Source organism: Bombina bombina, chromosome 7, assembly GCF_027579735.1.
Source record: "Bombina bombina isolate aBomBom1 chromosome 7, aBomBom1.pri, whole genome shotgun sequence".
NCBI lineage: Eukaryota > Metazoa > Chordata > Amphibia > Anura > Bombinatoridae > Bombina > Bombina bombina.
The window spans coordinates 190,026,976-190,046,068 of record NC_069505.1 but is presented as its reverse complement, the minus strand read 5'-3'; the positions used below and the strand labels follow the sequence as shown (position 1 = coordinate 190,046,068).

The following is a 19,093-nucleotide window of genomic DNA, read 5'->3' as shown; positions in this document are numbered from 1 at the left end:
AAATTATGTTTTTGCAGGTGTTAGTTTTTTTTTTTCAGCCAGCTCAGCCCCATTGTATCCTATGGGGAAATCGTGCACAAGCACGTTTTTCCAACTTACCGCTACCGTAAGCAACGCTGGTATTACAGGGAGAAGTGGAGCTAAATTTTGATCAACGCTTACTTTTCTGAGGCTAACGCAGCCATTCAGAAAACTTGTAATACCAGCGTTGTTTAAAGTGTGCGCTGGAAAAAAAAGGAGCGTTAGCTCCGCAAGTTTTTACCGACAAAACTTGTAATCTATCCGATAGTTTTTAGAGTTGAGTTTGAATCACCCGGATCCCTTAAGATCTTACCAGACCTCTGATAGCTCTAAAATGGTTATTTACCCAAGCTGGTTATTTATCCAATACACCACACTAAACTATATGCACTACAAGAAGGGAACAGACTGAACTTGTGCAATGTTTACTTATAACGGAAATCATACTGTTTGCCTAATATGAGCCTTCAACTTTGGCAATAACACATTTTATTTATTAAGATCTTAACGTTTTATAGCCTTGGAATTTTTAGAGATCTTTAAAGGGACATAAGTTATATTTTGGGCCACTTTTTTTTTTTTTTTTAAATCTGTTTTATTTTATGTTTTTCTATTATTTTTAGATTGTGGCCACGATAATTTCCCCCTTGTTTCGTATATTGGCAATTGCATTTATTATGATTTCATTGTATTAAAATATTTTGAACGATAATGACCGTCCTTAATCTAAGCTGCTCATCTTTTTCTGTTTAAACTACTAATGTTGTGTTAGGGAGAATAATGGTTTTCTATTTGAGCTAGTACAATTAGGGTTTAGGTATTTTGGGTTTTTGTTTTTTCTATGCTATTTCTAACTGCTGTTTTCTCCCAGCAGCTTGATGCGTTTGGCTGGAGGAGAGGCCACTTGTGGGACCCTAGCAAGCAGGAGATGAACCTTACAGATGTGCCGGTTCCTTGGGAGGAAAAGGTTAGTAGTACTTGTGTTTAATGGAAGGCTATGGACTGTAGCAGTTCACATATTTGTAACCGGTTAGTGTTTTACTTCTATTATCAAATTTCTTTCTCTTGATGTCCTTTGTTGAAAAACATAACTGTATGCTTAGGAATCAGAGGTTCACTACTGGGAGCTAGCTGCTGATTAATGGCTACACTCATATGCCTCTTGTCATTGGTTTAGCCCCTTTGCAGGAGAAAAACACAAAGATAATTTATTTATTATTGCATTTTCTGTTTACACTCCCCCCCCCCATATATTTATTTGTTATAACCATCTAAGGACAAGTACAGATACAAAGTAGCAGTCAGAGGTTACACCACATACATACTCTGTTAACATGACGTTGACTAACTAAACTTTGAGAGTCCTGAAAAGGAGATTTCTGCTTGTCCTCTTCCAGCTGTTTTAATGAAGATAACATCTGTTTCAGTAATGTAACTATAGTAAGTTGTACATACAGATCTGTGCTGCCTACTCCCCGCCTCACCCAGGGTTCCCCTAGGTAAACATTTAACTGAACCCATTCCTTATCATTCATACTATGTCTCAACGTCCAAGTCCACTGACTTCCTTAATTGATTTTCCATTACACATTCTGTATTCCTGAATTAATATATAATTTGCTTTAGAGACTCATTTGAAAGAGAAAGTATATACAATTCCCACTTCTTTTTTACAAATTGTTGGATCTTTTAAGTGGATCTCACAATGTGTCCCATTTCTCCTGAGTCAGATATGGATCATAGTTTCAATTCTTTCAATGTCCGTACTCACTGAGATGCCCGGTATTTAAACAATAATCTTCTAGCCAGTAAGATTGCAGTGTGTATGAGGTGTCTCTTAGTTTTTAGAGATGTTTAAAAATAGAATCTTATTATCACCCAATTGAATTGAGGATTTTATAACATTTCATAACCAAAATTTCATTATAGCGTAAAATTGCTTAAAGGGACAGTCTACTCCAGAATTGTTATTGTTTAAAAAGATAGCAAATCCCTTTATTACCCATTCCCCAGTTTTGCATAACCAACACAGTTATATTAATATATGTTTTACCTCTGTGATTACCTTGTATCTAAGCCTTTGCAGACTGCCCCTTTATTCCATTTTTTTTTGACAGACGTGCATTTAGCCAATCTGTGCCCTCTCATTTGTAACTCCACGTGCGTGGTCACAATGTTATCTGTATGGCACACATGAACTAACACCCTTTAACTGTAAAAAACTGCCAAATGCATTGAAATAAGGGGCGGCCTTCAAGGGCTTAGAAATTAGCATATGAGCCTTCCTAGGTTTAGCTTTCAACAAAGAACATCAAGCAAACAAAGCAAATTTGATGATAAAAGTGAATTGGAAAGTTATTTTAAAATTGCATTCTCTATCTGAACAATGAAATTTTAATTTTGACTAGACTGTCCCTTTAATATAAGGACAATGTCTAAGGAGATATATCAGATCAGGGAAACTGGTCTTTAGCCAGATGTTAATAGTTAGTGTCGTTTTTCTATTTTTGGAGATCTCTAGGTGTTAAATATGCCCTGTACAAAAGGCTTATATGTGCCTCATGTAATTCTGTAGCAAGTGTCACCTCTAACCATGTGAACGCTATCTAAAACCATCTTAGAGAAGATTGGTTCCTCCAAGATGTGTGACAATGACTCGGCTAAGAGATCTAAATTTTGCTTCTCTAACGTTTGGAGTAATATATTGTACATTAAAGGGACATTCTAGTCAGAATTAAACTTTCATGATTCAGATAGGGCAAGCAATTTTAATTAACTTTGTTATTTACTTTAATCATCAAATTTACTTTGTCCCCTTGGTGGTATTAGTTGAAAGCTAAACCTAGGTAGGCTTATATGCAAATTTTGAAGGCCGTTTGTTATTTGAATGCATTTGACTGTTTTTGCAGATAAAGGGCATTAGTTCATGTGTGCCATATAGATAACACTGTGCTCACACCCATGAAGTTATTTATGAGAATGCACTGATTGGCTAAAATGCAAGTCTGTCAAAAGAACTGAGATAAATGGGGCAGTCTGCATAGGCTTAGTACAAGATAATCTCAGAGGTAAAACGTATATTAATATAACCATGTTGGTTATGCAAAACTGGGGAATGGGTAATAAAGGGATTATCTATCATTTTAAACAATAACAATTCAGGACTAGACTGTCCCTTTAAGGAAATAAAAGAAAGCCATTGCTAAATAGATTTACCCATGTATCAATTTTAATATGTCCTTCTTTAAATTTCTGAGTTTGGAAGGGTTTATCAATATAAGTAAACAAAGTTATGTGTAGCAGGTATATTATGTTGTTCCTTTTGAAATTTAAAGTGAATCTACTTCTTCCTGGTTGCTGGTCATTATTTGATGTAATGATGCCTCTTTTCCTTCCATATGACAAATGGTTTACTGGTAACCCCTGTAAGGATATCCGGGTTTCCTTGTATTGGCAAATGTCTACTTAGTGTGTCTTCAACTTTAAGGCATTTGCATATGTTTCCCCATGCTCTGAGGTTCACTTATTGGTAACAGATTACCGGTAATTTTAACCAGCTGATTCCCAGAAAGATGAGGAAGGATTGCTTGAGACCAACTCTTTTTCTAATTGAGGAACTGTGAAGCACATTTCATTACAAAACCAGTCCAGAATTATCTTTCTTTCTTTCATGTAATTAGCAAGAGTCCATGAGCTAGTGACGTATGGGACACACACTCCCACCAGGAGGGGCAAAGTTTCCCAAACCCCAAAATGCCCACAAATACACCCCCCACCACACCCACAAATCAGTTTTACAAACTTTGCCTCCTATGGAGGTGGTGAAGTAAGTTTGTGCTAGATTCTACGTTGATATGCGCTTCGCAGTAGGTTGGAGCCCGGTTTTCCTCTCAGCGTGCAGTGAATGTCAGAGGGATGTGAGGAGAGTATTGCCTATTTGAATTCAATGATCTCCTTCTACGGGGTCTATTTCATAGGTTCTCTGTTATCGGTCGTAGAGATTCATCTCTTACCTCCCTTTTCAGATCGATGATATACTCTTATATATACCATTTCCTCTACTGATTCTCGTTTCAGTACTGGTTTGGCTTTCTACTACTTGTAGATGAGTGTCCTGGGGTAAGTAAGTCTTATTTTCTGTGACACTCTAAGCTATGGTTGGGCACTTTTATATAAAGTTCTAAATATATGTGTTCAAACATTTATTTGCCTTGACTCAGGATGTTCAACATTCCTTATTTCAGACAGTCAGTTTCATATTTGGGATAATGCATATGAATTAATCAATTTTTTTCTTACCTTAAAATTTTACTTTTTCCCTGTGGGCTATTAGGCTCGCGGGGGCTGAAAATGCTTCATTTTATTGCGTCATTCTTGGCGCGGACTTTTTTGGCGCAATTTTTTTTTTCTGTTTCCGGCATCATATGTGTCGCCAGAAGTTGCGTCATTTTTTTGACGTTTTTTTGCGCCAAGTGTCGGCGTTCCGGATGTGGTGTCATTTTTGGCGCCAAAAGCATTTAGGCGCCAAATAATATCGGCGTCTTTTTTGGCGCTAAAAAATATGGGCGTCTCTATTGTCTCCACATTATTTAAGTCTCATTATTTATTGCTTCTGGTTGCTAGAAGCTTGTTCACTGGCATTTTTTCCCATTCCTGAAACTGTCATTTAAGGAATTTGATCAATTTTGTTTTATGTTGTTTTTTCTATTACATATTGCAAGATGTCTCTGTTTGTCCCTGAGTCAGAAGCCACTTCTGGAAAAATGCTTAACTGAGTTTCAGTTCTACCAAAGCTAAGTTAATTTATTTTAAATGTTATAAATGTTTATCTTTAGCTATGGTTTGTAATAAGTTATTATGATATACTTTTACATGCAGATTCCATTAGTATTTATGCTTTATACATTTCCATTCTTAAGTGCAAGAAATGTTTAGAAGATTTATAAGAAATATTTTTTCTGATTAAGGCTATGTCTGACTTCGTGCCTTCTAATACGATTTTTAGGTCTTTTTCACTTCTTTTTTAATTATTGAAGTTTCAAATGACCAACAACATACTGATTTATCCTTCTCTGATGATGTTTTTTTCTCTTTCAGAAATTCTCTTCATCAGATATTGACACTAACAAATCTACTTTTTTATATAATTTTTATTATTAAAGTACATTTGTTCTTTGTTGAAGAGGTGTTGATTATTTTGGATATTAAGGTAACTAGTTCTTTAAGACTAGCTGACACTATTTCTGCCTTTTTATTTCTTCTGTGATTTCAGAGGTTTTCTTTCAAATTCCCCATACTAGGGAATGGAATAGGCTGAGAATTTTCTTTTATATTTAAACTATATTCTTTGTCAGCAGTTAAATTCAATTTGGAGGGTTCTCCAATTTATTGGAGCTATCTCTACTCCTACTAATTATGCTATTGTTTTTATAGCAAAATAGTATTTATTTTCCTTTATATAGTTGTATCTTATTTTTGGAAAATTATTTAGTATCAGGTACTTTTCTTGGTCCTGTGATATTGCAATTGCTTCATTTTTTCTGTTTACTTTAAGATCAAGTATCAGATCATGATTTATTTTAGCATTGTTAAGGGACAACATTTACTAGACTAGGCGCCGTTGCATTTGTCTTGTTGTTTTGCATTTTGCAAGTCCTCTGTTTTGACTGGTCCTTTAAACTGGACTATCATGCTAATTATTTAATTTGTGTCTTCATTCTATTGAATATATTCGCAAATGAGGGTTAATCTATGTCTTTAGCTATTTTTAGCTAGAAGAATTCTGTGATTTAAAAAAAAAAAAAAAAAAAGAAAATCCATATTTCTTTTGTTCTAAGATAATCAATTATAATTGGATTCAATTCTTAACTGTTACTATGGGCTTCAAGATTGAGTTCTAAGACTAAAACTTTAAGCTTATACTAGTTTGGTTGTTCTTATTAAGGAACGAATCCTGAGTTCTTTCCCAAGTAACATGTTTTTAATTGGGGTTCGAAATTAGCTCCCTAATGTTGCGATGCACGTGCCGTATTCCAGCTTGGCTGGTAAGGGGCAGGTTAAGACTTCTTTGAAATTTATTTGGCTCTATTTTGTCCAAATTTCTTTGATTTTATTCCAGTAAGGCTAACACTTTCTTTCAGTGTGTTTCTGTCCTATATATTTTGGATACTGTTGAGGCATGGCTGGGTACCCATGGGGTTCAAGCGCTGCTCAGACCTGGAATCTTCTGGGGTTTTTTATTCCAGTTCCTTTTCTAGGAACTGGGTTTTGGAGTTTTATTCAAACTATTTTGTCTTTTTGTTGTCATTGATAGCATTATTTGTTTTCTTTAGATACAATAAATGCGTATTCTTCATTTTTCTGTTTTCATTCAGATTATTTCCTGAGGATGCGGATTCTCATATGTTTCACTTGCTCTTCAGGACATAGTTAGAGGATCTTTTTTCAAAAGCTCTTGATTCCTCACACAAGGGTCACCTTTTTTTTTTTTTAGGTTTCCAGATGGTTTATGTCACTATCTTTGTCTCTATCAGACAAGGGACAATTTGTGTTGGGTTCCGTCTGTCGGTACCTTTAGTCTCTATTATTTCCTTCAGTTGCTATATATGCATAGAAGTTTTAACAGCATTGGATTCAATTCCCTTTGCTCATTTTCAATGGAAAGATCCTTTCCAGCTTTTTATGAGTGTTGTTTCTTCAAGAACATGGTTGGAGGATCAATTAACCAATCAGTTTGTTGATTCCTCAGACAAGAGTAACCTTTTTTAGATTTCCGGATAGATTCAGTGTCCATGACTCTGTCTCTGTTGGACAGGAGACGTCTGAAATTGGTTTCAGCTTATCGAAACCTTCAGTCTCAATCATTCCCTTTGGTAGCCTTATGCATGGAAATTCTAGGTTCTTATGACTGCTGCATTGGACGTGTTCCCCTTTGCTCATTTTCACATGCGACCTCTTCAGCTCTGTATGCTGAACCAGTGGTGCCGGGATTATACAAAGATATCTCATTTAATATCTTTAAAACTGATTGTTCGACACCCTCTGACGTGGTACAGACCACCATCGTTTAGTTCAGGGGGCTTCTTTTTTTCTTCCAACTGGGACTGTGATCTCAACAGATGCAAGTCTGACAGGTTGGGGAGCTGTATGGGGGTTTCTGACAGCACAAGGGGTTTGAGAAATCTCAGGAGGTGAGATTACCAATCAATATTTTGGAACTCCGTGCAATTTTCAGAAGCTCTTCAGTCATGGCCTCTTCTAAAGAGAGAATCGTTAATTTGTTTTCAGACAGACAATGTCACAACTGTGGCATATATCAATCATCAAGGAGGGACTCACAGTCCTCTGGCTATGAAAGAAGTATCTCGAAGATTGGTATGGGCGGAATCCAGCTCCTGTCTAATCTCTGCGGTTCATATCCCAGGTATTGACAATTGGAAAGCGGATTATCTCAGTCGCCAAACGTTACATCCGGGCGAGTGGTCTCTTCACCCAGAGGTGTTTCTTCAGATTGTTTCAAATGTGGGGACTTCCAGAAATAGATCTGATGGCTTCTCATCTAAACAAGAAACTTCCCAGGTATCTGTCCAGATCCAGGGATCCTCAGGCGGAAGCAGTGGATGCATTGTCACTTCCTTGGAAGTATCATCCTGCCTATATCTTTCCGCCTCTAGTTCTTCTTCCAAGAGTAATCTCCAAGATTCTGAAGGAATGCTCGTTTTTTCTGCTGGTGGCTCCAGTATGGTCTCACAGGTTTTGGTATACGGATCTTGTCCGCATGGCTTCTTGCCAACCGTGGACTCTTCCGTTAAGACCAGACTTTCAGTCACAAGGTCCTTTTTTACCATCAGGATCTCAAATCCTTAAATTTAAAGGTATGGAGATTGAACACTTGATTCTTAGTCAAAGAGGTTTCTCTGACTCTGTGATTAATACTATGTTACAGGCTCGTAGATCTGTATCTAGGAAGATATATTATCGAGTCTGGAAGACTTACATTTCTTGGTGTCTTTCTCATAATTTTTCCTGGCATTCTTTTAGAATTCCGAGAATTTTTCAGTTTCTTCAGGATGGTTTGGATAAAGGTTTGTCTGCAAGTTCCTTGAAAGGACAAATCTCTGCTCTTTCTGTTCTTTTTCACAGAAGGATTGCTATTCTTCCTGATATTCATTGTTTTGTACAAGCTTTGGTTCGTATAAAACCTGTTATTAAGTCAATTTCTCCTCCTTGGAGTTTGAATTTGGTTCTGGGGGCTCTTCAAGCTCTTCCGTTTGAACCTATGCATTCATTGGACATTAAATTACTTTCTTGGAAAGTTTTGTTTTCTTTTGGCCATCTCTTCTGCTAGAAGAGTTTCTGAATTATCTGCTCTTTCTTGTGAATCTCCTTTTCTGATTTTCCATCAGGATAAGGCGGTGTTGCGAACTTCTTTTAAATTTTTACCTAAGGTTGTGAATTCTAACAACATTAGTAGAGAAATTGTGGTTCCTTCATTATGTCCTAATCCGAAGAATTCTAAGGAGAGATCATTGCATTCTTTGGATGTAGTTAGAGCTTTGAAATATTATGTTGAAGCTACTAAGAATTTCCGAAAGACTTCTAGTCTATTTGTTATCTTTTCCGGTTCTAGGAAAGGTCAGAAGGCCTCTGCCATTTCTTTGGCATCTTGGTTGAAATCTTTAATTCATCATGCTTCTTTGCATACTTTTACTAAATTCTACCATTTTGATGTGTATTCTTCTTCTGAAGCAGTTTTTGGTAGAAAAATACTTCAGGCAGCTGTTTCAGTTTGATTCTTCTGCTTATAATTTCAGTTTTCTTCATTATAAGATTTAAACTTTATTTTGGGTGTGGATTATTTTTCAGCGGAATTGGCTGTCTTTATTTTATCCCTCCCTCTCTAGTGACTCTTGCGTGGAAGATCCACATCTTGGGTAGTCATTATCCCATACGTCACTAGCTCATGGACTCTTGCTAATTACATGAAAGAAAACATAATTTATGTAAGAACTTACCTGATAAATTAATTTCTTTCATATTAGCAAGAGTCCATGAGGCCCACCCTTTTTTGTGGTGGTTATGATTTTTTTGTATAAAGCACAATTATTCCAATTCCTTGTTTTTTATGCTTTCGCACTTTTTTCTTATCACCCCACTTCTTGGCTATTCGTTGAACTGATTTGTGGGTGTGGTGGGGGGTGTATTTGTGGGCATTTTGGGGTTTGGGAAACTTTGCGCCTCCTGGTGGGAGTGTGTGTCCCATACGTCACTAGCTCATGGACTCTTGCTAATATGAAAGAAATGAATTTATCAGGTAATTTCTTACATAAAGAATGTTTTTGCATGATGTACCGAGTCCACGGATTTATCCTAACTTGTGGGATATTGTCCTTCATGACAGGAAGTAGCAAAGAGAGCACCACAGCAGAGCTGTCTATATAGCTCCCCCCTTAACTCCACCCCCCAGTCATTCTCTTTGCTGGCTCTAAGCAGGAAGAGTAAAGAGAAGAGGTGTTAAACTGTTTTTATTTCATCTTCAATCAAGAGTTTGTTATTTTTAAATGGTACCGGTGTTGTACTATTTGCTCTCAGGCAGGACATAGATGAAGATTTCTGCCTGGAGGATGATGATCTTAGCATTTGTAACTAAGGTCCACTGCTGTTCCCACATGAGCTGAGGAGTACAGGAAAACTTCAGTGTGAGGAACGGTTCTTGCTATACAGCAATGAGGTATGTTCAGTCATTTTTCTGCAGAGACTGTGTTAACTCAGAAAGGCTGACAGTATCCCCATTAGGGGAAGGGTAAGCAGTAATCCTAGTATGAAAGAGGTTTTTACTAGCTTGCATAAAGGGCTAAAAAAATTTTGGGCACTCAATTTGTTTATGTAAAATTGGGACAAACGTTTGTGTGTTCTGGGAGTAACGTTTTTTATGTTTATGGGACGTTTGCTTGAGGGGTCATTTGGCTTATTTTGGGTTTGTTATAACCCACATGGTTTTGAAACTAGGTTTGTTAGATTTGAGTAGGCCCCAGTAACATCGAGTGAGGTGGGCGGGGCCTATTTTTGCGCCTCCGTTGCGCATTTAGTTATAGAGACAAGCAGCAAGCAACTTCTCCTGAGGTCCTGATGATCTTCTGGGGGCCTATTCGAAGCTTTAACCCTATATTATCGTTCCTAAGGGCAGGTAGGGCCACAGCAGAGCTGTGGCAAGGTGCTTATAGGGGTGTTTTAACCGGTTTTAGACATATTTCAATCCGTTTTTTTCATTTGGGGGTTTATTGCTTATTAACTTGTGGTGCAATCCTTCTAAAGCTTAGTGGGTACACTGTTAAAATTTCAGAAAAATTGAAGCAATTTTAACCTGTTTTGCAGTTTGTGTATGCCTTTTTTTTCCTCTTAAAGGCACAGTACCGTTTTTGCAAATTGTGTTTTTTTCATTATATAAAGTGTTTTCCAAGCTTGCTTGCTTTATTACTAGTCTGTTAAACATGTCTGATACTGAGGAAACTCATTGTTCAATTTGTTTAGAAGCCATTGTGGAACCCCCTCTTAGAATGTGTCCCACTTGTACTGATCTGTCTATAAATTGCAAACAGCATATTTTGACTTATAAAAGTTTGGCATTAGACGATTCTCAGACAGAAGGAAATCAGGTTTTGCTATCTAATTCTCCCCAAGTGTCACAACCAGTAACGCCCGCACAAGCGACGCCAAGTACTTCTAGTGCGTCTAATTCTTTCACCTTGCAAGATATGGCTTCAGTTATGAATACTACCCTCACAGAGGTTTTATCTAAGCTGCCTGGGTTGCAAGGGAAGCACAGTAGCTCTGGGTTAAGAACAAATGCTGAGCCTTCTGACGCTTTAGTAGCCGTATCCGATATTCCCTCACAATGTTCTGAAGTAGGGATGAGGGATTTGCTGTCTGAGGGAGAGATTTCTGATTCAGGAAAGATGTTTCCTCAGACTCAGATATGACGGCATTTAAATTTAAGCTAGAGCACCTCCGCTTATTGCTCAGGGAGGTTTTAGCTACTCTGGATGATTGTGACCCTATTGTAGTTCCAGAGAAATTGTGTAAAATGGACAAATATTTACAGGTTCCTGTTTACACTGATGTGTTTCCGGTCCCTAAGAGGATTTCGGACATTGTTACTAAGGAGTGGGATAAACCAGGTATTCTGTTCTCTCCCCCTCTTGTTTTTAAGAAAATGTTTCCCATTTCTGACACCATAAAGGACTCATGGCAGACGGTCCCTAAGGTGGAGGGAGCTATTTCTACCCTGGCTAAGTGTACAACTATACCTATTGAAGACAGTTGTGCTTTCATTGAAAAAAAAAATTAGAGGGTCTCCTAAAGAAGATTTTTGTTCATCAAGGTTTTCTTCTTCAACCTATGGCGTGCATTGTTCCTGTAACCACTGCAGCTGCCTTTTGGTTTGAGGCTCTAGAAGAGGCTCTTCAGATGGAGACCCCACTAGATGATATTTTGGACAGAATTAAGGCTCTTAAGTTGGCTAATTCTTTTATTACAGACACCGCTTTTCATCTTGCTAAATTAGCGGCTTAATGGCTTAAGTCCTGGTCAGCTGATGTCATCTAAATCTAAGCTTTTGTCCATCCCTTTCAAAGGTAAGACATTATTCGGGCCTGCACTGAAAGAGATCATTTCAGACATTACTGGAGGGAAGGGTCATACTCTACCTCAGGATAAGTCAAATAAGACAAGGACCAAACAAAATAATTTTCGTTCCTTTCGAAACTTCAAGAGTGGTCCCTCTACCTCTTCCCCTGCTGCAAAGCAAGTGGGGAATTTTGCTCAATCCAAGCCAACCTTCAGACCTAATCAGGCTTGGAACAAGGGTAAACAGGCCAAAAAGCCTGCTGCTGCCACTAAGTCAGCATGAAGTGGGAGGTTCCATCTTTCTTAATTGTCTGTAAACCCGACAAAAAGAGAGGCATTCTTACGCTGTGTAGAAGACCTTTTTACCATGGGAGTGATCTGCCCATTTCCAAAAGCAGAACAGGGGCAGGGGTTCTACTCCAATCTGTTTATAGTTCCCAAAAAGGAGGGAACCTTCAGACCAATTCTGGATCTCAAGATCCTAAACCAATTCCTAAGAGTTCCATCTTTCAAGATGGAGACCATTCAGACTATCTTACCATTGATCCAGGAGGGTCAATATATGACCACCGTGGACTTAAAGGATGCGTATCTACACATTCCTATCCACAAAGATCATCACCAGTTCCTCAGGTTCGCCTTTCTGGACAAGCATTATCAGTTTGTGGCTCTTCCTTTCGGGTTGGCCACAGCGCTGCAAATCTTCACGAAGGTGCTAGGGTCCCTTCTGGCGGTTCTAAGGCCACGGGGCATAGCAGTTGCGCCTTATCTAGACAACATTCTAATTCAAGCGTCGTCCTTCCAACTAACCAAGTCTCACACGGACTTAGTGTTGACCTTTCTAAGATTTCACGGGTGGAAAGTGAATGTAAAAAAAGAGTTCTCTTTCCCCCTCACACAAGTTTCATTTCTAGGGACTCTGATAGACTTGGTGGACATGAAAATATTTCTGAAGGAGGTCAGGAAATCAAAGATTTTGTCCACCTGCCTAGCTCTTCATTCCATTCCTCAGCCGTCAGTGGCTCAGTGTATGGAGGTAATCGGACTAATGGTAGCGGCAATGGACATAGTTCCGTTTTGCTCGCTTGCATCTCATACCACTGCAACTATGCATGCTCAATCAGTAGAATGGGGATTATGCGGATTTATCTCCTCAGATAAATCTGGATCAAGAGACCAGAGACTCTCTTCTTTGGTGGTTGTCACAGGATCATCTGTCCCAGAGAATGTGTTTCCGCAGGCCAGAATGGGTTATAGTGACGACAGACGCCAGTCTTCTGGGCTGGGGTCCAGTCTGGAATTCCCTGAAAGCTCAGGGTTTGTGGACTCGGGAGGAGGCTCTCCTACCGATAAATATTCTGGAATTAAGAGCGATATTCAATGCGCTCCAGGCATGGCCTCAGCTGGCTTCGGCCAGATTCATCAGGTTTCAGTTGGACAACCTCACGACTGTGGCTTATATCAATCATTGGGGCGGAACAAAGAGTTCCTTAGCGATGATAGAGGTCTCAAGGAAAATCCAATGGGCAGAGGCTCACTCTTGCCATCTGTCAGCGATCTATATCCCAGGTATAGAGAACTGGGAGGCAGATTTTACATCCGGGGGAGTGGGAACTCCATCCGGAGGTGTTTGCTCAGCTGGAGGTGTTTGCTCAGCTGGTTCGGCTATGGTGCATACCAGAGTTGGATCTGATGGCGTCTCGTCAGAACGCCAAACTTCCTCGTTACGGCTCCAGGTCAAGGGATCCTCAGGCTGTACTGATAGATGCTCTAGCAGTACCCTGGTTGTTCAACCTGGCTTATGTGTTTCCACCTTTCCCTCTCCTTCCATGTCTGATTGCCAGAATCAAACAGGAGAGAGCATTGGTGATTTTGATAGCGCCTGCGTGGCCACGCAGGACTTGGTATGCAGACCTGGTGGACATGTCATCCCTTCCACCATGGTCACTGCCATTGAGACAGGACCTTCTGAATCAAGGTCCATTCAAGCATCCAAATCTAATTTCTCTGCAACTGACTGCTTGGAGATTGAACGCTTGATTCTATCAAAGCGGGGGTTTCTCTGAGTCGGTCAAAAATACCTTGATTAAGGCTTGAAAGCCTGTTACCAGGAAAATTTATCATAAGATATGGCGTAAATATCTTTTTTGGTGCAAATCCAAAGGCTTCTCCTGGAGTAAAATCAGAATTCCTAGGATTTTGTCTTTTCTCCAAGAGGGATTGGATAAAGGATTATCAGCTAGTTCCCTAAAGGGACAGATATCTGCTCTGTCTATTTTATTGCACAAGCATCTGGCAGATGTTCCAGACGTTCAGGCTTTTTGTCAGGCTTTAGTTAGAATTAAGCCTGTGTTTAAACCTATTGCTCCGCCATGGAGTCTAAATTTAGTTCTTAGAGTTCTTCAGGGGGTTCCGTTTAAACCCATGCATTCCATAGATATTAAGCTTTTATCTTGGAAAGTTTTGTTCTTAGTTGCTATCTCTTTAGCTTGAAGAGTTTCTGAACTATCTGCATTACAATGTGACTCACCTTATCTTGTGTTCCATGCTTATAAGGTGGTTTTGCGTACCAAGCCTGGGTCCCTACCTAAGGTTGTTACTAACAGGAATATCAATTAAGAAATTGTTGTTCCTTCTCTGTGTCCTAATCCTTCTTGTAAGAAGGAACGTCTGTTGCATAACTTGGACGTGGTTCGTGCTTTGAAATTTTATTTGCAGGCAACCAAAGATTTTCGTCAAACATCTTCTTTGTTTGTTGTCTATTCTGGAAAGCGTAGGGGTCAAAAGGCTACGGCGACTTCTCTTTCCTTTTGGCTGAAAAGCATCATCCGTTTGGTTTATGAGACTGCTGGACAGCAGCCTCCTTGGTCTTCGCTTCATACTTTTTCAAAATTTTACAAATTTGATACTTTTGCTTCTTCGGAGGCTATTTTTGGGAGAAAGTTTTTGCAAGCAGTGGTGCCTTCCGTTTAGGTTCCTGTCTTGTCCCTCCCTTCATCCGTGTCCTAAAGCTTTGGTATTGGTATCCCACAAGTTAGGATGAATCCGTGGACTCGGTACATCATGCAAAAGAAAACAAAGTTTATGCTTACCTGATAAATTTCTTTCTTTTGCGATGTACCGAGTCCACGGCCCGCCCTGTCTATTCAAGACAGATAGTATTTTTTTTTTTTTTTATGTAAACTTCAGTCACCTCTGCACCTTATAGTTTCTCCTTTTCTTCCTTGGCCTTCGGTCGAATGACTGGGGGGTGGAGATAAGGGGGGAGCTATATAGACGGCTCTGCTGTGGTGCTCTCTTTGCTACTCTCTGTCAGGAAGGACAATATCCCACAAGTTAGGATGAATCCGTGGACTTGGTACATCGCAAAAGAGAGAAATTTATCAGGTAAGCATCCATTTTTGTTTTCCTAACGCCGCCTTATTATAAAGCTCAATATTAGGGAAACCAAGACCTCCTTGCCCACCTGCACACATCAGTCTCTTAAAGCTGATTCTATGTTTCTTCCCTTTCCATATAAAGGTAGTAAATAAATTTAATTTAGTTATAGATCTGTCTTAAATCAGCTTTTTGCAGTAGTACATTTGGAAAACATAGAGTAGTTTGGGTAAAAGAATAATTTTAATGATGTTCATTCTACCAGACAAGAATAATGCTAAATTTACCCAGGATTTAAGTTGCTCAGAATTAGATTTTAAACCGGTTTATAATTAAGCTCATACTATTTATAAGGGTTTCTAGATAATTAGATCCTAGATATTTAAAAGTGCCTTTCACTATGTTAAAGGGGCAGACTACTCCAGAATTGTTATTGTTTAAAAAGATACATAATCCCTGTATTACCCATTCCCCAGTTTTGCATAACCAACACAGTTCTATTAATTTTCTTTTTACTCCTGTGATTACCTTGTATCTAAGCCTCTGCAGACTGCCTCCTTCAGTGCTTTTCACAGACTTGTATTTTAGCCAATCAGTGCTGACTCATAAATAAATCCATGGGAGTGAGCACAATCTTATCTATATGACACACATGGAGTAACACTTTCTGTGGAAAAACTCAAAATGCACTGATGCGGCCTTCAAGGGTTTAGAAATGTAGCATATGAGCCTCCCTAGGTTTTGCTTTCAACAAAAAATACCAATAGAACAAAGCCAATGTGATGAAATTAGTAAATTGGAAAGTTGTTTAAAATTGCATGCCCCATCTGAATCATGAAGGTTTCATTTTGACTAGGCTGTTACTTTTACATTGGTAGTTAGGAAAGTGTTCTCCCTTCTCTTGGTATAACCACAACAATTCAGATTTACTATAGTTATCTGGTAACCAGAAATCTTACTAAATATAGCTATCAGGTGCATCACTTTGGGAAGATTACATTTCTAATTTGGAACAATCAGAACCATATCATCTGCATAGATGGAAAGGTGTATTGTTTCAGATCCAACCTGGAGACCTTCTATATATTTTCTACCTTTTATTGCTAACGGATAAAGGGCGAGATTGAAAAGAAGGGTTGGGGGAGTGCCTTGTCTAGTGCCCCTTTGAAGGGGGAAGCTTGTAGATGCTAATCCATTTACTAATATAACTGCTTTTGGAGAGAAATAAAGATGTTTTGATAGTAGGAAACGACTCCTAATCCCAAATTTAGCTAGAGACAAAAATAAGTGATTGTACAATACTTTATTGAAACCCCTTCTCTGCATCAACCGCCACCAGACAAGCTGGCGGTAGGCTGGTCGAGAGACGCTCTGTTCTGGATTCCCAATAATGAAAAGGGAGCAGTTGGCGTCCATTACTTTATAGAAACTCAGAGAAATTTTAAAATAACAATTTTCAGAGTTAAAGGAAAAGGGGACAAAATAAATAATGAAAGTATATTACAACGTTTTTAAACTACACATAATTAAACATTTTTCTTCTGTTATGTGTGATCAGTCCACGGGTCATCATTACTTCTGGGATATAACTCCTCCCCAACAGGAAATGCAAGAGGATTCACCCAGCAGAGCTGCATATAGCTCCTCCCCTCTACGTCACTCCCAGTCATTCTCTTGCACCCAACGACTAGATAGGATGTGTGAGAGGACTATGGTGATTATACTTAGTTTTTATAACTTCAATCAAAAGTTTGTTATTTTACAATAGCACCGGAGCGTGTTATTGCCTCTCTGGCAGAGTTTGAAGAAGAATCTACCAGAGTTTTTACTATGATTTTAACCGGAGTAGTTAAGATCATATTGCTGTTTCTCGGCCATCTGAGGGAGGTAAAAGCTTCAGATCAGGGGACAGCGGGCAGATGAATCTGCATTGAGGTATGTAGCAGTTTTTATTTTCTGAATGGAATTGATGAGAAAATCCTGCCATACCGTTATAATGACATGTATGTATACTCTACACTTCAGTATTCTGGGGATGGTATTTCACCGGAAGTACTCTGTTAAAAGTACACTAAACCTTTTAATAGGTATTTATCATGTTAAACGTTTTTGCTGGAATGTAGAATCGTTTGCATTTTCTGAGGTACTGAGTGAATAAATATTTGGGCATTATTTTTCCACTTGGCAGTTGCTTGTTTTAATTGTGACAGTTTCGTTTCTCTCTCACTGCTGTGTGTGAGGGGGAGGGGCCGTTTTTGGCGCTCTTTGCTACGCATCAAAAATTTCCAGTCAGTTACTCTTGTATTTCCTGCATGATCCGGTTCATCTCTAACAGAACTCAGGGGTCTTCAAACTTCTTTGGAGGGAGGTAGATTCTCTCAGCAGAGCTGTGAGACTTATATATTGACTGTGATTAAAAACGTTGCTCTGTAATTTTTATTTTCAAATTTAATTATTGTTACTTTACTAATGGGAACAAACCTTTGCTTAAAGTTGTGTTGTTTTTAAGGATTGATGCTATAACTGTTTTTCAGTTCATTATTTCAACTGTCATTTAATCGTTTAGTGCTTCTTTGAGGCACAGTACGTTTTTGTTAAATAAGATTGTAACCAAGTTGCAAGTTTATTGCTAGTGTGTTAAACATGTCTGATTCAGAGGAAGATACCTGTGTCATTTGTTCCAATGCCAAGGTGGAGCCCAATAGAAATTTATGTACTAACTGTATTGATGCTACTTTGAATAAAAGCCAATCTGTACAATTTGAACAAATTTCACCAAACAGCGAGGGGAGAGTTATGCCGACTAACTCGCCTCACGTGTCAGTACCTGCATCTCCCGCCCGGGAGGTGCGTGATATTATGGCGCCTAGTACATCTGGGCGGCCATTACAGATAACATTACAAGATATGGCTACTGTTATGACTGAAGTTTTGGCTAAATTACCAGAACTAAGAGGCAAGCGTGATCACTCTGGGGTGAGAACAGAGTGCGCTGATAATACTAGGGCCATGTCTGATACTGCGTCACAGCTTGCAGAGCATGAGGACGGAGAGCTTCATTCTGTGGGTGACGGTTCTGATCCAAACAGATTGGATTCAGATATTTCAAATTTTAAATTTAAATTGGAAAACCTCCGTGTATTACTAGGGGAGGTTTTAGCGGCTCTTAATGATTGTAACACTGTTGCAATACCAGAGAAATTGTGTAGGTTGGATAAATACTTTGCGGTACCGGCGAGTACTGACGTTTTTCCTATACCTAAGAGACTAACTGAAATTGTTACTAAGGAGTGGGATAGACCCGGTGTGCCGTTCTCACCCCCTCCAATATTTAGAAAGATGTTTCCAATAGACGCCACCACACGGGACTTATGGCAAACGGTCCCTAAGGTGGAGGGAGCAGTTTCTACTTTAGCTAAGCGTACCACTATCCCGGTGGAGGATAGCTGTGCTTTTTCAGATCCAATGGATAAAAAATTAGAGGGTTACCTTAAGAAAATGTTTGTTCAACAAGGTTTTATATTGCAACCCCTTGCATGCATCGCGCCGATTACGGCTGCGGCAGCATTTTGGATTGAGTCTCTGGAAGAGAACCTTAGTTCAACTACGCTGGACGACATTACGGACAGGCTCAGAGTCCTTAAACTAGCTAATTCATTCATTTCGGAGGCCGTAGTACATTTAACCAAACTTACGGCTAAGAACTCAGGATTCGCCATTCAGGCACGTAGGGCGCTGTGGCTAAAATCCTGGTCAGCTGATGTAACTTCTAAGTCCAAATTACTTAATATACCTTTCAAGGGGCAAACTTTATTTGGGCCCGGTTTGAAAGAAATTATCGCTGACATTACAGGAGGTAAGGGCCACGCCCTGCCTCAAGACAAAGCCAAAGCTAAGGCTAGACAGTCTAATTTTCGTCCCTTTCGGAATTTCAAAGCAGGAGCAGCATCAACTTCCTCTGCACCAAAACAGGAAGGAGCTGTTGCTCGTTACAGACAAGGCTGGAAACCTAACCAGTCCTGGAACAAGGGCAAGCAGGCCAGGAAACCTGCTGCTGCCCCAAAGACAG

At 39.2% G+C, this 19,093-nt stretch overlaps 1 protein-coding gene across 1 annotated transcript in view; it reads left to right on the top strand.

Moving 5' to 3' along the window:
• Positions 1-19,093, top strand: part of B4GALNT4 (beta-1,4-N-acetyl-galactosaminyltransferase 4) — a 188,568-nt gene that overhangs the window by 12,409 nt on the left and 157,066 nt on the right. The window contains exon 3 of the mRNA XM_053720514.1: positions 896-988. Coding sequence (XP_053576489.1) covers positions 896-988 — 93 coding nt within the window. The remainder of the gene's footprint in view (positions 1-895; positions 989-19,093) is intronic.